Source organism: Telopea speciosissima, chromosome 3, assembly GCF_018873765.1.
Source record: "Telopea speciosissima isolate NSW1024214 ecotype Mountain lineage chromosome 3, Tspe_v1, whole genome shotgun sequence".
In the NCBI taxonomy this organism is placed as follows: Eukaryota; Viridiplantae; Streptophyta; class Magnoliopsida; order Proteales; family Proteaceae; genus Telopea; species Telopea speciosissima.
Window position 1 is genome coordinate 9,872,556 of NC_057918.1, and position 23,683 is coordinate 9,896,238.

The window sequence follows — 23,683 nt, forward strand, 5'->3', positions numbered from 1 at the left end:
TAAGCCTCTGTCAAACCAGTCATGTCATGTTTATTAGTTTATGTGAAGCACACTAGCATTTTTCTTGTGCAGGGTTAATGAATAATATTTGGCTTTATCTAATGCTTTTAGTGCTGATGTCAATCCCTCCGCTTGAAGGTACAGATACTGTAAGACCTGTAAGATGCTGATTCCCGATAAAAATCTGTTGGCTAGTTCTGAAGGGGTTTTATCTTATTTATTATTATTTCTTCTGTTTTGTTTATTCTTGAGTTCACAATACATATTACCCTAACCCTAACATCTAAATCAACCAACCTAAAACCCTCTACTCCTCTACAAGTCAAAACCTTAAATTCTTTGATTCTAACCCAGGATTCCATCATGGTTGATCATTTCTAGAAAGTCTTAACTTGTTTATTTCCCTGATAAAATAAATAAATTCATCAGAACTAAGCATTCAGATGAGAGAACGTACATGAACCAGTTGGGTTACTTCAGCCTGCAAAGAGGAAACTGTTGGAAACTTTGAAGCTAAGGACAAAGCAATCCGAGGATCCACAGAAAATGCAGTTCTAGCATATTCTATCCATTTATCTGAGCTAATCTTAGACCGAGAAGATAGGTTATCCCTGGATATAAGGCAAATTACACAATAGAAAATAAGTTTAGAGGACCATAAAGATTAAGGAATATGAGGAATATTAAAAAATCCCCATGACGATTAAGTTAAGAAAGTTGAGGGAATATACTTTGAATTCAGAGGTTGGGCCCAGACTTCAAGCCTATCAGCCTCAAGCTGGCATAGCATTAACAACAACTCTTTCCGTTTTTCTCTTCCAACAGTATAGTTCTCCATGTGGCCCCATATGGGATGATATTGATCCTTCTGCACAGATTTATTATCTTCTATCAATAAACTGAAAATTCTCAAATCCCAGGGTGTAAAAGATACATAAGAGAATAACAGACAGCTAGTTCCAGACAAGAACAGCAAAACTCAGATTTATTCTGGTTTACAGTCCATTCCTACCACATCACCCAAAGAACTTCCAGATTCACGTCCCCGTCTCTTCAAAGATGAATCTGATTGACCATCCACTCGCTCATTCACAAGATAATTGACAAATATAGAAACAGATTGAGCCTCACTTTGGGAAAAATTCTTGTTGTTCATGTCATACCATTCAGGTTCGTAGGCAAACCAACCCAATGAGGCTCTACAAAATGCAACAGAAACCAACATGAGTTTCCATATGCAAGCATGTATATAATATTCCAAATTATTAACAAGGAGAAAGAACTTTTTGCCATGTGTATACAAAATCAGGAATAATAAAAGAACTGCTACCTTTTCATAATCACCGATGTTGACAAGTTAACACATTAAGTAATGCAACCAGATCCACGGGCTTAACATTTTGTACACAGGACACTGATAATGTGGGCTTAACAGGGAATATTGTCACAATTCAACTTAATTTTGGGTATCTTGTTTAAGTGAAGAAAATTAACAAACAGTTGTTGTGCACTGTGCAAATTAAGGTTTTAATGAAGGATTGAATATTAGAGATCAGTTGAGTCTTAAAATAGAACTAAACTGGTTTCCCAATTTCTACTCAACAGAGTTTTAGAACTACACGTTGCAGGATTAGAAATAGATTCTATGATTTTTCTATGATTTTAGTTGTTGCAGAACCAGGGTCAGGAAGTGAATTCTGTACTATCAAGAAGGAATATCAGGAAGTGGTGAAGGAACAGTGCCAATGATAATTGAATTACTCTGAAGGTTTGGAGGATATATATGACAGTTTATTTTCTGGTTTAGCATAGAGAAGAGGTACACCATAGAATGCAGGGTAAGGATTGTGTATGGAATATAGGTAAGCATTAGAGATGGCTGTTGCAGGCAAGCTTTATAGGGCTTTAAATTTTAATGGTAGCCAACTGGTTTCAGATTGACGTAATTGCTGAAGGATTTCGGAATAGTATTAGAAGAAATAAACATGAACAGAACTGTAAGCAGAAGAAGAAGAGGAATAAGAACAAGAAGCAAATTTGAAACAGAATATACAGAATTAGAGGAGGATTGAGAAGAAGGTACAAGAGAAGAATAATACCAGAAGAGAAGAAAAAAGTGGAGACATCTAGGATCCAGGGGAAGTCAGCTGTAGGATTTCTTCCAACTTTCAAATTTTCATTAACTTGGAAATTTATGTGAGAGTTTTGACTCGGCTAATCTGAGAAGCTCCATTATTTGGAGCCAAACTTAGAAAGAACTGAGAGGAGACATGCAGTGAAGAAAAGGAGTGGTTAGCATTGGGGGAAGCCCACACCCATAAGTACCTTGAACATCATGTAGTTTATCATCTGTCTATCTTTTAGCCCTGCATTGGTGTCATAGAAGATACAGAACATTATTGAAACTTTCTCGGGGATGGGGTAGATGATAGATACTAGGTATAACAGCTGCAAGTCCCAAATGAAAGAATGCTCACAAAGCAAGATCGACTGGTTTGGATATTCACAAGCTGAACATTTGTTTGAAAAATAGGATAAAATTAAAGAAATGAAAAAGTAGGAGAGAAGATTTTTGTTTCGTAACATTTTGGTGCCCATAGAGCTTAGGATGTTCCACAGATTTATGTTTAACAACAATTTGGATCTTTTTCTTCCCAGGAGCTTCTGTAAGTTTTAAATAGGAACTTTTAACCACCACAAATGACCTGAAAATCACATTTCAACAGTCAAAGAATATTAATATTCCATAATTAGGTCCATACTTCCTATCTCTTAAAGTGGCGGATAGACTAGCCATCTTCTTCATTATTTTTGGATGAAAAAATAATTCAATACCAAAGGAAGAAAGAGGGGGGGGGGGGGGAAATACAAGCACGAGCCAACATTAAGCCCTACCAAAAGGCAAGGACAAGACAAAGGGGGCAAAAGCCCATACAAAAACAGCGCACTAAAAGGGAAAACGCCTGGCTTTCCAAAGACAACCAAGCCAGGCTCAACGAAGACCCTCTATCCCGGGTCTCTAGTCTCGCGACAGAGTGCGTGTTCTCTGATATCCAAGTTGAGAGGCGAATTCTTCTCCGGGCCGGGCAGGGAGTAGGTAATGTAGGGACGTTTCTTAGGGAACGGAGGGGAGCTGGGATTACAATGTCAAAAAACTTGAAGAGACGGGGGGCTGTAGACTGATGCGTAGGGGGGTTCAACCCAAAATTGTAGTTAAGACCCAAACCAAGGTGGGAAGAGTTCGAGCAATGGGCCAGGAGGCAAGGGGGAACTGGCCCATGAGACCAAGCAAGGTCAGCCAAAGAGGGGAGGGTGGAGGGCCGGGTCAGAGAGGGAATGGACAATGGAGAAGGAGGCATAGGGGGGCCCCACAGCAGGGGTAGGTAAAATCGGGGTGAGTGAGGGTTGAGGGGACAAAAACGACTTAGCCTACTGTTAAGAGGACCAGATTTAGAACTCGATGCTTGGATGATTAATCCATCCCAAGCACATTCTTATTTATAAGAATAATTGAATAGTAAAATATGTACATGAGCAATGTGGGACTAAACCACATAATACAAAAACTAACAAAATAACAAAGAAAAGGTCCGTAATACCCCACGGTATTCGCCATATATCTAACACTCCCCTCAAGTTGGAGCATATATATCATGCATGCCCAACTTGACTAAGATAGGATGAAACACTGCTACTCAAATCCCTCGTGAACACATCAGCCGCTTGATCAAAGACTTCACAAAAGGAACACAAATGAGGCCGGCCTCAAGCTTCTCCTTGATGAAATGTCGGTCAACCTCCACGTGTTTAGTACGATCATGCCGACAGGTTACGAGCAATGTTAATGGCCGCTTTATTGTCACAATAAAGCATCATGGGAAGATGAATAGCAATACCGAGTATCCCGTAATAATCCTCTAAGCCACGGTTCACAATTCCAATCCTCGGGCCATCGCACGAAACTCGGCTTCAAAGATCGACCTGGCCACAACATTTCGCTTCTACGCTTACGTGACAAGGTTCCCACCAACAAAGGAACAAGAACAGAGATAGATTTCGTCAGGAGAACCAGCCCAATCGGCATCGAAGATAGGCCTCAATATTAAGGTGACCCGTGGAGATGTAGAAGGATTCCCTTTCCGGGAGCGTACTTCAAATATCTCAAAATACGACGGTCGCATCCATATGAGAGGAATAGGGATCATGCATGAATCGCTCACCAAACTCACAAAGAATCGCAATGTCGGTCGTGTGTGAGAAAGGTAGATTAACTTGCCCACTAACCCGATAAATACCCTTGTCAACAGGGCTCACCCTCTTTCTCCTAAGTTTTGTAGTAGCTTCCATAGGAGTATACGAAGGATGACATGACCTAGCGACCACTGTCGTGTCCAATAGATCAAGGACATATTTTCGTTGAGAAAGAAAGATGCCCTTTCAAGAGCGAGCAACTTCTATCCCTAGAAAATATTTAGAGGACCAAGATCTTTGACCTCAAATTCACGGCCAAGGAGGAGCTTCAAATCCCCGATAGCATCACCATCATTACCAGTGACCACAATATCATCCACATAGACTATGAGAAGAGTTACCTTATACCTCACCAAATCGATAAACAAAGTGTGATCAGCATTACTCCGCCTATAACTCGCTGAAATCATAGTCTTGTGAAATCGCCAAACCATGCCCTAGGTATTGTTTCAGCCCATAAAGTGCACGCTTGGCCTACGCACCTCGCCTTGGTCCTGTCATCGAGAAGCCTGGTGGAATGTCCATATATACCTCCTCCTCAAGCTCCCTATGGAGGAAGGCATTCTTGACATCTAACCGTCAAGATCCCACCCAAGATTTATAGCACAAGATAATAGCACCGGAGGTGTTGAAGCCGCGCTGGTGCAAAGGTCTCCGATAGTCAACTCCATAAGTTTGAGTGAACCCCTTTGCAACCGGACGTGCCTTATATCGATCCACGTAACCATCGCCCTTTTTGACCACGAAGACCCATCTACATCCAATCGGTTTCTTTCCGGAGGAAGAGTCACAAGCTCCCATGTATTATTTTTATGTAGTGCTCTCATTTCTTCCAACATTTGCGCTTCCACTTTCCATCTGTAGATGCTTTCCCGCCAAGTTTTAGGAATCAAACGAAGAAAGAGAGGATACAAAAGCACGAAAAGATGGAGAAAGAGAGCTATAAGAAACAACACGAGATATGGGATGTAAAGTATAAGTCCTAGTACCTTTTCGGTGGAGCAATAGGTAGGTCGGATGAAGAGGGATTACCTGGAGATGGAGGATCCGGATCCGGAGCCGCAATTGGATGGGTATTGGTGCTAAAGGGGATTGCAGAATCGCCCTCTGGTGGTTCGCCCTCGTGTTGGTGAGTATGTTGGAATTGTCAATTCTCTTCGAAATGCACCAATAGTTCTCTGGATCGAGTCCCTCCTCGAAGAGGAACATTAACAACACTATTTTCTATGGTCTCCCCGTAAAGGATTCCCATTAGGTGAGGGAGGAACAGCCGGAGGAGTTGGGACATCATCCAAAGGAGGTTGGGCATCGATCAAAGGAGGTCGGGCAGCATGCGAGAGGAACCTCTAGTGGAGGAATCTCAAAGGGCACATCTTCACTAGAACTCTCCTCAAGAGGTGGTGAAGAATAATAAGAAAGGGTCTCATGGAAAACAACATCCATACTCACCAAGGTACGACGGGAAGGGGGATGGTAACACTTATAACCTTTCCGGGTTGGAGAATAACCCAAGAAAATACAACGGAGCCCACGAGGCTCAAGCTTACTGGAGATCTCGGTATCCCTAGCATAACACACACACCCAAATACTTTGGGAGGGACAATAAAGGAGGAATGACCCGGTAAAATATCGAGGGGGTACGGGAATTAAGAACCCGAGAAGGGAGCCTATTGATAAGATAGGCGGCGGTGAGAACCGCATCCCCCAATATGAGAAGGAACATTCCTCCCAAACATCAAAGCCGGGCCATTTCCAACAAATGACGGTTTTTCCTTTCGCCACACCATTAAGGCGGGGTATCAACACAACTAGTTTGGTGAATGATGCCATGATCAGCCAAATATTTTGAAATTGTGATTGAGAACTTCGGTTCCATTATCACTTCTCAATATTTGAGAGTAGCACTGGGGCGAGTTTGAATCGGCTTATGAAAATGCTGAAAACATGAGAAAACCTGATTTTTAGTGTGCAAAAGATATACCCAAGTGTTCCGAGAATGACAATCAATAAAAGAGACAAACCAACGATGACCGAAAAGAGGGCTTTGACTAGGGCCCCAAACATCGAATGTACCAAATTAAAGCGAAGAACTCCTTTTATTTGAAATAGGATAATTTGAACGTGTCTGTTTGGCTGAACACAAGCCTCACAAAAAAGTCATCCTTAGTATGTAGGGTGACCAAACGAGGAAATAAATGAGCTAAAATTCCTAAAGGGGGTGACCTAACCGAGAGTGCCACTGGTAAAGTTCGGAAGAGACCAAGGAGTTCGATGCGGCGGAGAAGGCAAAGGTGGTGGAGAGAAGCGGCCGTCATCAAGTGTACAAGCCACCATGCACTTTACCCAATCCAATCGTCTTCCCAGGAGGCGAGATCCTCGAAACACACAATGAGAGGGAAAAAAGTGACTTTGCGATTAAGATCACGAGTAATACTACTAATGGAAAGAAGGTTAGTAGTAAAATTAGGAATATGTAAAAGAAGACAAAGGAAGAGAGGAAGTGCAGTTGATGAGTCCTTTTCCGATATCAAGAAAGGGACCCATCGGCCACTTCGACCTTATCTTTCCCAGTGGGAGAATATCGTGAAACAGACTAGAGGAACGGTCGTATGATCGCAGCTCCAGAATCTATGATCCAAGGATGGGAAGCCGCGGCACAATGACCTACAAATGGAATACCTGACCGGGCAAAGTGTGAACTGAAGGAGGCGAGGAATTGGCGATGGCGATGTAGTAGTAGGCGGCAGCGTGAAGTCCCGAGCATACGAAGGAGGGCACATAGATCATCCCTGGGATAGACCGGTGTCGATGTGGAGTTGCGATGTGATCCGACCGATGGGCCTTGGTCTTTGTCTTTATCTTTGTCTTGGCAGCCCTTTTAGTTTCAAAATCAGCGGGTTTCCCATGAAGTTTCCAACACTTCTCCTTGGTGTGGTAAGGTTTGTGGAGTACTCACAAACAACAGACCTGTAGTAGAATCACCAAGAGAAGCAATGCCACTAGGTGTAGGCGTGGCGGGGCAGCGGCTGGAGAGCGATCCGCGCATAATAGGAGGGTGCAACATGGCAGCCCTACGGTTTTCTTGAGAGGAGACGAGGGCATAGGACATTCAAGTGTGGGAAAAGGCTTGTGACCCAACACTTGAACCCGAATCGATCATACTCCACATTTAATCCTGCAAGAAATCATAAACCCCGATCTTGTCCATGTGTTGCTTATAAGAAGTAATATCTCGCATTGTACTTGGGTGAAAATCGGAAAAATGGTCCAATTGTTGCCAAAGGCTCGAAGGTAGCATAGTATTTGGACTGTCAATTCTCCCCGAGTAGTGTGAAGGACCTTCTTCCCGATTTCATATACCTCGGGGCATCATTGCCAAGTTGTCCATAAGTCTCCTTGAAGCAGCCCAAATTTCGAGGTATGTATCAAGAAGAAGAAAATTGTGTTGTAGATCCGTAACCATAGAACCAATCAAGTAGGACATAAGAACTCCATTGTTGGCAAGCCACTTGTCTTGAGCAGCCCCAACCTCAAGAGGGCATAGGGTGGATCCCCTAATATGACCAAGAAGGCCACGCCGGCAATGGCAAAGGAGGCACCTAGACCAAAGTAGGTAATTGGTGCCATCCAACTTGATTGGATTTGGAGAGAAAGTATGATACTCGGTTTGCTGTTTCCATCACCAACATAAGTAGCAATCGAATCCATAGAGTCACCCATGGAGACAGAAGAATCCCAAATCGGAGAAGAGGGCTGTTGTGAAGAAAGCCAAGAACACCTCCAAGTTAAGGGCTGAAACAAGGATGAAAGCCCTCTAATAATAAAGGAATAAGTGTCTCCAAGAATCAGCAACAGCAGTGAGAAAACCTTGAGATCGATATTTTCGTGGTTTTGAAAAAACCCTGAAATTGCTGAAATCGATAAGATGATATGAGGCCTGGAAAATGACTGTGTGAGGCTGAAATTGCGGTCGAAGTACACTTGAACAGATGTGAAGCACTCCTCAAAAATCAGAATTAATCGATAAGTGGAACCCCAAGATCGACAATTGTCGGGTTTTGAAAAAACCCCGAAAGTGTGAAGAGATATCGATCTTGAGGGCTGGAACTTGTTGTAGCTTGATGTAGGTGCTGGAATACTGATCTGCCGCAGTCCTGAAGCTCCAATATAGTGAACAAAATCCTTGTAATATAGTGTGAATCTGTCCAATGAAGGCTGAAGTCTTCAATATTCGCAGCAAAGGAGTGCAGCACCTTATCGATCAATTCTTCATATCATGGGATGAGGTAAAGGAGGGCAGCAGCTGGATCAATTGATCACCTCATCAGTGCTGCCCTATGGGACAGAGAAGAACAAAACGAAACAAAGGGAAGAAGAGAAGAAAAGAGAAGAGAAAGGGAGAAAGATCGAGAATTAGAGAGGGAAGGAGATCGTGGATTGCAACTGAGTTCTAATCCAGCTCGATACCATGTTAAGAGGACCAGATTTAGAACTCGATGCTTGGATGATTAATCCATCCCAAGCACATTCTTATTTATAAGAATAATTGAATAGTAAAATATGTACATGAGCAATGTGGGACTAAACCACATAATACAAAAACTAACAAAATAACAAAGAAAAGGTCCAGAATACCCCCACGGTATTCTGGCCATATATCTAACACCTACCTTTTGAAAGGAGGTGATCCCCAGTTTTGAGGGGAGAGGCCTTAACGAGGTCGGCACAGGGAAAGAGGGTGACAGATCAATAGGCAGAGGATCAAAGGAATCTGAAGGAGGATGGTGACAGGTTGATTGGCTAGGGAGAGTAGGTTTAGAGGTCAGCTCCTCGAGGGAAGAGAAAGCTTTATCGTCACAGAGGTCAGAGGACTGGAGGCTTGCGAATAGATTTGGACTAGCAGTAGCTGGAAGGGGGACCAACGGTCCAGAGGGAGGATGACGATGCAGAGATCCTAATGTCGGGAGCTCCTTGCGGCGAGATCTACGTTGACGGCTTCTTCTTCGGCCACGGCTAGGGTCATGATGAGCAGAGGCTGCCGGAAAAGGAGGCGGAGGGTGGATAGGGGAGCTAAGGCCATTCACATAAGGGAACTTCTTCGAACCCAGCTAGGGTTAACTTCACATAGCAGCATCAAGGGACTTGTGAGAAGAGTCTACATCACACCCAGCGGTACCAAGGGTCTTGAGATTGCAAGCTTGGTGTGATGTTTGAAATCCTTGCAAACAACACACTGTGGCGGAAGTCTTTCGCAAAGGATCTTCTGTTGAAAAGAGAAGCCTTCATAATCTAAGATAGTGACTGAGGATGGAGGGAAAGCATCAGCAGAGACAACAACACAGATCCGAGCGAACGACAACCTATCCATCTTTTTTATTCTTTTATCAGAGTAAAGGGGTTTGTCGACGACGAATCCGATGATGCTAAGACCCTTTTTGCACCAGAAGTGGAGAGGAAATCAACCTTGTTTACTTGCAGATGGTGATCCCACTGGTGAAGGAAGATGGGATTTTTCCCCACATGCCAAGGGCCACCCCCAAGACTTTTAGTTTATCATCTTCTTCAGAGAAACTGAAAATAAATACACCATTTTCAAGAAGGTAAGTATCCATGGCCCCTAGGGATAACCATTGCTTAGATAGAGATGACTGGACAATATTGAAGGGAGGTCTGCTCCCAAGGAAGTGACCTACAAGCAGTTCGACCATTTGGAGATTTCAGAGTCTCGAAGCCCTGACAGACAGAGACCGACTAATTGGTCACCAACAAGGGAAGGAGGAACGAAGTGGAGAGGGTGTCCTTCCCTAGCAGAGGAGAGGGCAGGCCTGAAAAGGGAGTTCTAGGTCCTAACGCCGGTGGCAAGGAGGGAAGGAGAAAAGTTGGAGGAGAGGTTTGGAGGGGAGGGAGAGGGAGAGGGAGGAACCGACAGGCAAGGCCGCCGGAGGGATATCAGGCATGGCGTAAGGCTCCAACTAGCCATCTTCTTTATTTCAACATTCGAGAGACTATAATGAAAAAAGGATCTGAAGTGAATTATCAACAAATAGTTTTCCCACTTGAGATCTAACTAGTAAATATCAATAAGTTTGCCTGCAAAGTAAAGGGACTAAAACGACCTAGAGTTTTACATCAAGGCTATCAAGCAGGATTAATTGGATAGTAGAGTTTGGTTCCCTAAACGCAGGCTTCTCTTCAACGTATATTTTCTCTATTCTGAGTAATTTATAAAAACACAGTCCCCCTGCAGCAAGTTAGTTTGGTTCAAGAGCTATACCCCCTTCACAGCTTCACTGTTTGGCGAGCCCTCTCTCTAGCTGCCTACCAACGCAGTCTTTTCTCATTCATCATCAGATTCTAGTTTTTCCTCCAGCTGTCTTTGCTGGAATGCTCTGGAAGATGTGGACCACCTCTTCTTTGCTTTGCACTTCAATTTGGAAAGGGATTCTGGCTAAATGTTGGCCAAGAAGGTGTAGGATCCTTCCTTTTAAAAGGGAATGGCTCTGGGTGGATATATCCTTTTCCGGAACGTCAATCTCTAATACAATGGGTAAGCTTGTCTTTGATACTGCCATCAGCCATATTTGGATGGAGCGAAATCTCAAAAAATGGTCCTCCTCCTCCAGATCCTTCCAGCAAATTTGGGACTCTTATCGCTTTTGATGTCAAAAGCAAACTATCTTCGGTCTCCTCTGGTTGTGTTAATTCCCCAAGGAATAGGCATGTTGTTGTGTCCTAGGGACTCCCCCTCTCCCTTCTACAGACCTCTTTCTCCTCTCCCTGAGAGGTGGCTTTTGTTTTGTCCGACCTTTGTTTAGTTTTGTACTGTTTTTTCTTCTTTCCCCTTTTTTAGGGGCCCCTTGGGTCTCCTTCTCCTTTTAGTAATGAATTTTTTATTCACCCAAAAATATATATAAACAAATATTCTCTTTCCCAACAAAGCAATTTAGAGATACCCAGCTCCTCCAAAATTAAGGTCTTAGGGCGAAGGTTGGCCAAAACAAAAGGTTGAAAAACAGGCATGCCCCAACAAAACCACAAGGAATGGAGATTATTCTATTAATTGTCATGACATACAAGACAAACAAAAAATTTGAGAAACATTAACTTATCAATTGAAACTTCAGCTAGGTTTAATTTGGAATACTTTGGGTGAAATTTAGTGCAGAATCCACCTAGACCAAAATATGTTATATTCATAAAGCCAGATAACTCAGGAGTACATAACCAAAGCCAACTAAAAAATTGATCTAACACCCTTCTAGTTCTAAGGCAAGGCAATGAGAAAGACTACAACCCACAACTGGGATATTTACAACTCATGCCACAACATATGTTGGACAACAAAAATAAAGAAAATCTTAAATACTCCTAAACCACCATCCAAAATAAAAAATGATTTTAGATCAAGTCCTATGAACTACTAATCTGAACAAAAGAAACCCACCACAAAGTTCTACCTGTAGCCTGTAGGGTCCAAAAGGCCCAGTAGCCTAAGAAGCTTGAAAATTTTGCTTGCGTTGTTTGAAGGGCTAGGTTTCTTGATTCCCTTCTTCACCACTCTATTTCCATGATGACAACATTAAGTAGACCAAGAAAGCAGGCAGAGCATGTTCAAAGGACATATCTTTTTGCTCCTTACTTTTCAACTTGATCTCACATTCTACCAATAACACCACTTAATTTTTTTTTGTTTAAGAAAAGAGTCAACTGCCATTTTTGTTTGAATATCTATTAGAAAGACCGTAGGTGTTCTCCTCTTCTTTTCTTTTTTTTTTTTTTTTTGGGGGGGGGGGGGGGGTAGAGACATTATTGTTCAGTCAAATCAACCAATGGCATTACACAATTGGACATATAACTAAAACAGTGAAGAGTGATGTGTTGATTGAAGGTGTTAAAGGAAAAGAAGAAGGCCAAAATGACTTTCATTGAAGTGATGAAAATGGCATTAGTTCTTGCAAGGATAAGGTCCTAAAACCTAAATAAAGTGGAATGATGGAATAAGATTCAGGAACCCAACCGCACGGGTTAGGAAAGGGTTGGTTGAGTAACTTGAGTTGCGCTAGTGATGAAGAAACAACAAAGGTTCATATTGGTAGGTTAATAAGTTCTTTAATATGTCATGTTTGCATCAAGTCATTTGAGCCATTTAAGGGAAGGTTAGTGTTAAAGTCCAGCCATTTTTTTTATGCTTTGATACAAGACAAACCAACATGACACAACCAATTGGTAATTTGCTACCCTACCCTAGAATCCAAAGCTTTACAAGAAAAAGTGAATTTCTTGTCATAGAATATAGTAGCCAGCTGTTCAGAAGATCAGGTATATCATAAATATTACAACAATGAATAAAGAATATGAGAACTAGAAATGTAAATGTAAATTGGAAGGTAAGAGAAAGTGGCATCACCGATAAATTCGGTCCTCCAGCAACTGAAACCCTGTTTTAAAATTCTGCAGATTACCCTGTGACTTGCATGAACAGTACTTAAGCCCAAGAAGCATGATAGTGAAAAAGGTACCAGCAGCTGCAGGATGGCGTGAGAAATGCCATGGAAATTTCATAGTGCCTTGTAACATTCGCCCAAGAAGCAAAAGTTGTGCAACACTGTCATGTCGGATTACCTAAATAACCATAACTGAGGAATAAGAAGAGAGAGTGCTATCCTAGGACTTCAAAAAGTCAATTATTACATAAATATATACAGATATAACTCATGCACAGACATGATAAATAAATCAAATTAGAGAACATCCAATTGCCAAACTCAGTAAGTACTGGTACAGGACAAACACCACATGACATGAACTAATAATGAGGCAAAGTTAAGTTGGTTGTGTTGTGCATTATCTTTACTATTTTCGGAAGAAGAAAGTATCCCAGAAAATAAAGTAGAGCCCCCATGAAAACTGATCAGCCAGATTGAAGTCATCACGTGTTTTCGAAAACTGTATTCAGTTTAAACAGTTTAACTAGGCATATTAAGCAATACGCAAAGCCTAATCAAGGAGACAAAGACCTCATGTTGCTTGAGGAACTTTGAGGTAGCTAAAGCACTTCCTAGGAATGTGCTGGGAACATGTTATTTATGTACCCTAAGAAGAATTAATTCCATCATGTGCGCATTAATTTTATCCACTTCTTTAAATTTTTTTACAATTGAAGCATTACACACAAATTCCATTTTTTTGCACTTTATTTCATGTCCAAAACAACAAACTAATTATCCAGCCCAATGCTAAATTGCCAATGCTCTCCAAGTCTCCATAAGTTGAACAAAACCAAATGCATAAATCACCTTCACATGAACCAAAAAGTCTGAGAATAGTCTGAGAATAGTTGAGCATTTCATTTATTGCAGTATATATAACATAAAACCAAGGAGCTGGAATCTCTTATGTGTTCCTTTCTTTGGAAAGACTTGGAAGCTACTAGATTTCATCGCCCTATCAGTTGGGCTTTGGTGTGTCTCCCTAGAGAAGAAGGGGGTTTGGGCTTAAGAAGAATCAAAGAGGTTGTTCGCTACCGTTTCACCAAAAAGCTCAAACTGTTAGGGAAGGACAGTGTCAATGTATACATCAACATTCCCACGCACTTGCAGGCCAAGATCCCATGGTCCTTGCATGTGGAGCTCACACGGCATTTCCTTCGCATGGCACTGAGGGGAAATGTCGGGAAAACTGATCCGATGCACTTCCCAGGAGTCGAACACTTGACCTCCCTACTCTGATACCATGTTCGCTACCGTTTCACCTAAAGCTCGAACTGTAAGGGCAGCATCAATGTATACATAAATAGAGGTCAACACGGCCAGCATCCTCAAATTGATATGGAAGTTAGTTGCTAAGAAAAAAGTATTTGGGTGGACTGAAATACAGGATATATGCAGGGCTCCTTCGAAATGACTCTATTTGGACTGTTGCTCCTAGCCCAGAGGCCTTGGGTTTGGAGAAAGATTCTAAATCCCAAGCCTACCGCTCTTGGGAGCATTACCTCTAAGATTGAGGATGGTGCCTCCACTAGGCTTTGGCTTGACCATTGGCATACTTTGGGTGTCCTCCTTCCTTTAGCTGCCTCCAGAGTGTGTGGGACTACAGACTCTCCTTAGTTGCAGACATCATCCACCATGATGTTGGCCCCCTCCCTTCCCCACAGTTGGCAGCAATTTGGAGTGTCTTTCCTTCCATCCAAAGAAGACCTTCAGGTTTGGGTGATCTTACTATATGGGCTCCCTCTTGTATGGGTCTCTTCAGTTCCAAGTCGGCCTGGAACCTCATCAGATTTCAAGGGCTCATTTCCCCTCGGCACAAGCTAGTTTGGTTCAGGGGCCATATTCCTCGTCATAATTTTCTATGTCTAGAGAGCCCTAACTAACTGCCTCCCAAAGCACTCTTTCTCATCCAGCGGCAGATCTCAGTCTCCCCTACATGTTGCCTTTGTTGGAAAGCCATTGAATGCGTTGATCATCTTCTCTTCGAGTGTCCCTTCTCTTTTTCAATTTGGTTAGGGATCTTGAATAAATGTTAGCCTAGGAGGAGAAGAATTCCCCCCTTCCAGAGAGAGGATTTGGGTAGACATGATCTTTGCGGGAAAATCTATCTGTGATATGGTTGGGAAACTTGCCTTTAGAGCAGTCATATCTCATATTTGGATGGAACGCAATCTCAGGAGATAGACCTCCAAATCAAGATCTTTCCATCATATCTGGGACTCCAGTTCTTTGAAGTCAAAAGCAAAGTTTCAGGGGTTTCCCATCGTTGTGTTAGCTCCCCAAGGAACACGCATATTGTTGTCTCTTGGGCCTTCCCTCCTTGCTTTTCCCCCACCCCCCCCCCTTTGAGTGGTGTGGTTTGGGCTTTATATTGTATTTTGTTCTTATTTCTTTCGCCCCCAAATGGGGGTTTCAATGTATTTTTTCTTCTTTGGTAATGAATATTTATTCACCCAAAAAAAAACACTAAACCAAAAGCCTCCTACTCAACACCATTTCTTTCCAGTAGTCACTTCAATTTAACTTTTATACTCTTTTGGTTTACTCACATGCCAACCATGATGCAGAATCAGACTGCAGATATGGCATCCTTAATATGCACATGGCACCCCCATCCTATGAGAATTAACGAAAGATCAGATATTGGATGACTGATGTATAGATTTACTACACAGTTTTAGATGTGCTACATGGTAAGTACAGTTATTGGCCTATTAAATTTGTCTAAATGAGTGTTTGTTTTCAAACCTACAGAAATATTGCAGGAAATCAGGCAGTGAAATCAAAAAGTCCTTCAGATGATATTGTGTCTGAAATATTTCTAGATGTTTATTCAAGCATAAAATAGCATCCCTGAAGTTTCAAACCAAAGTTCAAAAGATCTCCATCATTTCCCTTATTGAATTTTTTATAGGCTGTGGTTTTAACCAGACATGAATTTCGACCTTCACTGGAAAGCCTGGAATCAGGTCCTCTATCAAAATTGACATCCTTGCACAGAGAAAAGCATGTAGGGTTAAAAAAAAATCTTATTTACATTAATGGAACAGATATGAACAAGTGACATACATACAAGAGCACAAGGTAAAGGATCAAGGTACTCCTAACCTCAAAGCGATCAATGAAAAACCCAAGCCATAATCTATGAGCAATTATTCCTTCAACAGGATCCTTATCAGGCAACATTTCTGGCTCCCCAGGTGAAAGCTGGGGTCTTAATTTTGCAGCAGGTCCAGAACACCTCACATCAGATGCAAATAAACCCCGTTTTGTATCTATTGTCCACAACCATGCATCAACAAGCTCTGCAAGGACGAGAGACCCCAACTGGGGAGCAGCGGAGACTAACCATGTCCAAACAAATATTCCAACCTCCATTGAATCAGGTGTTGAGATATAAGCGGGGCACCAGCAAAGAAGTCGAAGGAGTTGTGAGAAGCCATCTAGATTCGGTTTTGAATCAGAACCCTGGCAAAATAATTAAATATTTAAAAATAACATATTTTACTTGGAAAGAAAGACAAAATGAGGTGTGAAATAAAATCTTCCATGCCAAGGAACAACAAATACAAGCAAAGCAAATGCCAGACATAAGTGTAAAAAGAAAGATATGTTACCAGATTTGACAGAAGTAGTGCAGTTGCCTGGGAACATATTTCTCGAAATTGTGACTTGTCTACCTCCCCGCCTTTCTCAGCTAAGTTAACAAATTGTTGCAGTAACCGCACAAACTTTGTAATAAGTATCTCATTGAAGGACTCACTTTCCGGTTGTGCCTGTTGAGAAGACACCACAGATTTCAACCTCTGAAGGCCCATACCCAGCCCAAAGCCCATTGGTGAAGCACCAGTTTGAAAACCACCAATGCTGCAATACAACCTTCTCATTCCAGCAATTTCCCCAGCATGGTTGCACTTGACTGTTGCACTGACAATACCAGTGGAGAGCACCTCCAAGTTAAAAGCTTCTGTCAATGTTAAGTTTGCTCCTGAAGCTGCAGCAGCAGCAGCCATAACTGCAGGAATATTAGCTGTGCGTATGCCCATCCAGCAATCATTTTTTCCAGTACCAATCCTTATTTCAGATAGAAGAGAAACCACATCAGTTGTAGGCTGTGTTCTCTGCCATGTGTTTGCTTTACAGAGCTCTTCCTGGAAAAAGCGTATGAAAACTAAGACATTTAAGTAAAAGCATGAAGATTAGAGTTGAATAGGCACACAAACAAAGTTATGCATAACGGTAGTATGCCCTGATGGCTATGATAAATGCATTAACTGTCCACAAACCAAGTCCATTTACACACAAAGATCATGCTTCATGACAGTGAGACTAAACAATAAATTTTTCAGATTAAGACAAATCCATTTCTGAAACTTGAAATATCTGCCAAGCATAAATCAACCTGACAAATTTAGTTACACCTGTGGCATGCCAAATGAAAAAAGAAATTTAATTTTGAAAACAGTGGAAAAGTAACACGTAAGATGCAGCAAAGATTGTGGCAAAATGAAAACATACTAAAGTTAAAACATACAGAATATAAGATAATGAGTAAGTGAATCACTGAATCACAACATGATGTCTCTAAGCAAGCTAATATGAAGCATACCTGCAGAAGACCCTGAGTAGTGCATGGCGCATCTGAAAGTGCATTAGTGATCCATTCCCTGAGGATTTTTTGATACAAAGAACGAACAGTCGCTACCCAACCAGGATCATTTACAACAGTAGAAGGTAATTCATTACTAACAGAGAACAGCAATGAATCAAGACATGATGAACTCCACAAAATCTGCAGTATGGCAATCCATTCATTTCTGGAATATTAATTAACAATTGTCTAAGAACAACGCGCACACACACACACACACACACACACACACACACACACACACATATATATATATATAAAATAAGCTACCTGTGGAAACCTATCTTTAAGTTGAGTCAATAAGTTAACAGAAATATCCCGAATGTGTTCCTCCCTTTGAGACATATTTTTGATAAGAAAGCAAGCATGAGCAGACAGGGTAGACTCCCTTATCTCAGCTTCATTACCAGTTTCAGATATTCGATCCTCCTGGAAACCCGATCATAAGGATCAGTCAGAAAAAATGCATATAGCAAATTACTAGCAAGTGGAAACCAAATTTAAATCGGTCGAAAACAATGGCATATAGCATATTACTAGCAACCAATCAATTAAAAAATGTAGGAAATATAACATTTAGCTGTATCTGTCTAGGATCACCCCATACACCAATCAATGTGTTCCTCAAATGAAAAACCATGAACAAAATACTTGAAATCTTTTGTATTTGATAACAAAATAAAATTCATGCAAGAAATGCACTAGGCACCATTCTGAGAAAAAAATTACAAGGAAAGATATAGCTACTGCAATTACTCTTTGTAGGAAGGAAATGAGAAAAGGAGAAGAAGGAATTTTCCCCAACTCAAATTGGGGTCCCAGCCCCTAGGATTCAATTAGTGGGAGCAATAGATACGGCTCTCCTAGGAAAATGACAGGGTATTTTAGGTGTGAAAAAGTGGCCCATTGGAAAGATATTACAGCACAAAAACAGGGCTTGTATAGCACAGTTAGCATATGAGGAATGTGATTTTGTAGCACATTTTCATTGGGTGTGCATATAGAAAAATATCATGAAGGTAGCTGAAACTTTTCTGACTTGAACAATCTTTAAGATGGGAAACATAGAAAGTAAGGCTTTGGAAAAACAGCCGGCTTGAAGGATAGGCTGCAAGATTTGACCAGGGCTCATCACCTAGCTCTCGAAAAGATGGAATAGTAAACCAATGTTTCACCATGTCCAATGGTGATTTTATATAGACATCTTTCCTTGAAGACACCTATCAAAGAGAGAAATTGAGGAATGGAAATATCTTCAATTCTTCAGAGACTTTCAACTCTCTACGTAAGGTTGCAAGTATTTGGAAATTGTTAAACAGCGTATTGTGTATGGAGGGGGGGTTATGTTCTGTTCTTATTACTAAGTGGGTTTAGTTGCAATTAGACTTAACTGTTTTTAGTTGTAATTTCTGTTTTTACTTATTATATATGTGGACCCTTGGCTCACAATAGGAGTATTCTGAACTCTATTGTTAACCAAGAGTCCTCCATCGTGTTCACTCCTCTCTCCATTGCATCTACCCTCTTCTCCTCTTCTTTTCTTCTTCTTCCTTCGATTCTCTCTCTCTTTTACCACGTAGGACTGGTTTTCTGATTCTACCTTGCTACATGATATCAGAGCTCTTCTAATCAGTCCCTTTTCTTCAATCTCTATTTTGATTGTACCTAAGGGCTTTACTTTGTGGTTTCCAGAAACCTATGCTGCCATATCTACTCAATGGAACCCTAGTTGATAACTTCATGAAAATAAACTAGGGTTTCTTCCATATACGTTTCTGATTTGTTTCCCCCTTGAGTGGATCACCATGGAAGATAAATCTACATAAAGTTATCAAGCACAAGAAGAGGATTACTTTCACCAATGAATCCTTCGGGTTTCTTGTCTACCAATATTAAATTTTTATTATGGTTTTTTGCTGTCAAAAGAGCCTAACGATACTCTGTTTTTCCAGTTTTTTGGACAGGTCGAGCTTCCCTACTATCACTCTTACTGGTTGGGACATTTCTCTCTTTCCAAGCCCCATCATATGGTTCCCAGCATAGTTGTCAAGGTGGCACCTAGGCACCGCCTAGGCGTCCAGGCGGATCTCTTGGGGCCTAGGCGACTACCGCCATAGTGTAGGGCGCCTTGCACTGGTTTAATTTGTATCAGACCAGGTTCTGGCACTTATATATGCCAAATATCAAGTAAATTTTTTATATTTGTATATCATTTACTTAAGATATTATTCATAAATAAGCAAATACCCCCTATTTGAATCCAATAAAAATAGTTAAAAAATCAAATTCCAAAAGGATTAAAAGTCAACCCCAGTTCAAGAACAAAAACTGGATTTTTGGCGGTAGGTGAAATTTTCAACTTTCTAATGCGGAGTTCTTTCTCAAATCTAAAAATTCCATAAATCTTAATATGGTAAAACATTGCTAAAAACCCAAAGTGCGGTCAAATAATCATTTGTTTTGATATTTAAAAAAATATTTGAGTAAATTACTCCCCCCTCCCCTCGATTATGCCCGAATGACAAGCCCCACCCCTGCATATTGAGTAATAGATCTCCCCCCCCCCCTTGAAATCAAAATATTCTATCAATCGTACCCATTCTGTGAAAAATCGCTGTTAAGTGATGACATCACCCTTAATATATTCAATTAAACCCCAAAATGCCCTTATGTTTGTGATAATCCAATAATACCCCCTGACCAAATCAAAACCCTAAAAACATCTCTAGAAACCCTAGTTTCTCCAGCTTGAGTAACGGTCACCACCACCACCGCCGCCACCACTTCCATAGCCACAGTCACCACCATGGCTGTATTCACCACCGCTGCCCTCACGACGTCCATAACCACTGCCGCCTCCACTGCCAGAGCAAGAAAGCCGTCCAATATCAGAGAAAGGTTGGTGATTCCAAGCTTGGGTACTGGAGATGATGCCAGCCCTGCAGATCAGGTGGTGATTCCTGATCATATCCTTTTTTTCACTGTTTCTCAGAACTATCGCTGAGGTTTGCCCATATTGTATTACTACAACTGATCTTATTATTCAGTTGTGTGGTGATCTGCTCTTCTGTTCAGTTGCCTCGGTGCATCTGAGTTATCATTTCCTCACCATGGAGACCCTTTGCGTCAGCAGCAGGGAAATGGCAAGGAGAGAGCATGAGTGAGGGCGGTGAGATGGGTTTTGTTGGCAGCAGGGTGGGGGAGGAGTTGCAGGAAAGGGGTTGCAAGAGGAGGAAGAAGAAGAAGAAGAAGGGGGTCGAGTTTCTTTTTTCCAATGGTTTGGAGACGATAGAGCAAGGAGAGAGAAAATCTTCCGTGTTGAATGTTTTAAGACAAATTCTCAGAGGGTAATACAGTCTTTTCCTAACACTTAACAGCGATTTTTCACGAAATGGGTACGGTTGATAGTTTCTTTTAATTTCAGGGAAGGGGAGAGCTATTACTCAATACGCAAGGGTTGGGCTTATCATTTAGGCATAATCGAGGGGATGGGGGAGTAATTTACTCAAATATTTTCATTCAAAGCCATTTTGACAGCATTCGTGCACACAAAATAAGGTTTGACAGGAACATAACTCCTTCAATATAAATAAGATTGAAGCAATCTTGGATTTGGAAAGCTGGTTTTGTGTTCTACCTAATACAAAAAGTCTCATGTAAAAATAAAATCATTTGATCAGTCAAACTTCTTAGAGAACAAGAACATTTCTCTAAGAACAGTATGAACCAAATGTATTGTATGTTTTGATTGTTTCAAACTTCCAATAGTTATACCAAAAAAAAAAAAAAAAAAAATTTCCAATAGCTTGCTTCTTCAGTTCTGCTGTCTTCTAGTTCTATATTGATTTTTGACGACTCTATTTGGCTTAATATTGATTTTTGATTATTCAATGTGATAATGTTGATTTTTTATGTTACTTAACATTGATTTTTTAAAACTTGATGTGGCTTAATGTTGATTTTTTATGATATAAGCACATATAGTAGCATACTAAATAATGTTAGAAAAGAGGGGAAATAAAAAATAACACTTGGACGCCTAGGCGGGCACCAAGGTTCAAGATCTCGGGTTTCGACCTAGCTGAACCCGAGATATGGTTGAAACCTAGTACTTTTTGCCAGCCAACTCAAAACAGTGGTTTCGAGGCCCAAAAATGGTTTTTCACATCTCATTTTTTGCATATAGCCTATTTTTTACATTTTAAACCCAATGCAAGAACTATTTTCACAAAAAAAAAAACCCACTCAAAATGGTACTTGTGGTTATTGACCCAAGTTTACTAGTGTATGCACAGTGTACCGACAATCATAGTTGTCAAGACAGACACTTATTTATGCCAAATATCATTTAAGTAAATGATTTCATTTATTTAAGATATTATTCATAAATAAGCAAATACCCCCTATTTGAATCCAATAAAAATATTTAAAAAATCAAATTCCTAAAGGATAAAAAGTCAACCCTCCCCCCCGCCCCGCGTTCAAGAACAAAAACTGGATTTTCGGCGATAGATGAAATTTTCAACTTTCAAATGCTAGGGTTTTTCCCAAATCTATAAATTCCATAAATCATAATATGGTAAAACATTGCTAAAAACCAAAAGTGCAGTAAAATATTCATTTGTTTTTATGTCAAAAATATTATTTCCATTCAGAGCCATTTTGATAGCATTTGCGCACACCAAATTAACTTTGACCGGAACACAACTCCTTCAATATAAATCAGATTTAAGCAATCTTGGATTTGTTGGAAAGCTTTGTTTTGGAAGCTTTACTTAAATGAAATACAAATACAAAAACATTTACTTAAATGATATTAGGTATAAATAAGTGTTTATCCTGGTTTCTGGCATGCATAAGTATTTGTACTAGTTTCGAGTCAGGTTTACCCAAGTTTCGATGGGCGTAAGTGTCAAAACTTGTGAAATTACCAACATCTCAGTCGAAACCATGCATTTTTCAAGTACCTGGCCAATTCGTCTCTGAAACCTGCGAAACCGAGATTTAGTTCCATGGCGGGCAACTTGTCGCCTAAGCGCTTAGGCACCCCTCCACCGCCTTAGGTCGCCTTGCCGCCTTGACAACTATGGTTCCCAACTGTAAGACTATCTCTCAACTTGAGTGAGAGGAGCGTGAGCTTGAAAAGCATCATTGTACCTTGTTCCCTTACCATGATGCCTCTCAAAGTCATTTGTTTTCTTTAGTTCATTCTGATATTTGGGGCCCGGGTCATATCAAGAATAATTTTGGTTTTTTATATTTTATTACCTTTGTAAACAATTATTCCCGAATGACGTGGCTATATTTGTTAAAGAATCAATCTGAATTTTTATCTATTTTCAAGCAGTTTTATCATGAAATAAAAACTCAATTTGGTGTGTCAATTAAAGTTTTTCAATTGGGAAGTTGGTGTTTGGCGCCACTCTTTATCACATTTGGATGGAGAGAAACCTTAGGAGATGGACTTCCAATTCTCGGTCCTTCGACTTGATTTGAAAAATCATCTCCTTTGATGTCTCTGCAAAGCTAGGCTTTCTTCCTCACCAGCCCATTTTGGATTTCCCCAAGGAATAGGCATATTGTTATCTCCTGGGGATTAGACAGCTCTATTTTACGGCCCCCCTCCTAGTTGGTCTGGGGTTTGTATTGTTTCCTCCCCCCCTTCTTCCCATTGTATATTCCCACCCCCCTTTTTCCTCCTTCGCCCCTCTCGGGCTTTGGTAATGCATTTTTTATTCACAAAAAAAAAAAAAGTTTTTCATTTTGAATCTTTGATAATGCTTTAAAGTATACCCACCGTGATGACATTTGTTCTAATCATGACATATTGACATGATACATCGAACCAATTGTACCTATACTCCCTAGCAGAATGGTGTTTTTTTTTGGGTGAAAAAAAATTATCATTGCCAAGGGAAGAGAAGAATATAAGATCCCCTAGGGGACCCAAAAAATCAAAAAATCATCCGGCCACTACCTCAAACAACAGAGTGAGGGGCACGGAAGGAGACAGAGGTAAGACCCAGGAGACAACAATATGCCTGTTCCTTGGGGTGTCAAAGCAAAAGGAGGGAGCAGCCGACAAGAGCTTCGCATTAATTTCAAAAGAAATGGAGTCCCAAATCTGTTGAAGAGTCCGAGAATTAGAGGTCCATTTCCTGATATTGCACTCCATCCAAATGTGGTTGATCGTTGCACAAAAAGCCAATTTCCCTACCGAGTCACAAATAGAAGAGCTAGCAAAAGTCATGTCAGTCCAGATCCACTCTCTACCAAAGGGAAGGATACGAC

At 40.9% G+C, this 23,683-nt stretch overlaps 1 protein-coding gene across 2 annotated transcripts in view; it reads right to left on the bottom strand.

Annotated features, from left to right (window-relative positions):
• Positions 1-400: 400 nt before the first annotated feature.
• LOC122655560 (phosphatidylinositol 4-kinase alpha 1-like) overlaps positions 401-23,683 on the bottom strand; it is a 49,428-nt gene continuing 26,145 nt past the window's right edge. For both annotated transcript variants that reach the window (XM_043849767.1, XM_043849766.1), the window contains exons 11-18: positions 17,663-17,821; positions 17,351-17,533; positions 16,359-16,892; positions 15,850-16,209; positions 12,660-12,874; positions 1,013-1,199; positions 732-868; positions 401-611 (exon numbers count right to left, since the gene is read on the bottom strand). In XM_043849767.1, the coding sequence (XP_043705702.1) occupies positions 440-611; positions 732-868; positions 1,013-1,199; positions 12,660-12,874; positions 15,850-16,209; positions 16,359-16,892; positions 17,351-17,533; positions 17,663-17,821 (1,947 nt within the window). In that variant the 3' untranslated portion in view covers positions 401-439. The remainder of the gene's footprint in view (positions 612-731; positions 869-1,012; positions 1,200-12,659; positions 12,875-15,849; positions 16,210-16,358; positions 16,893-17,350; positions 17,534-17,662; positions 17,822-23,683) is intronic.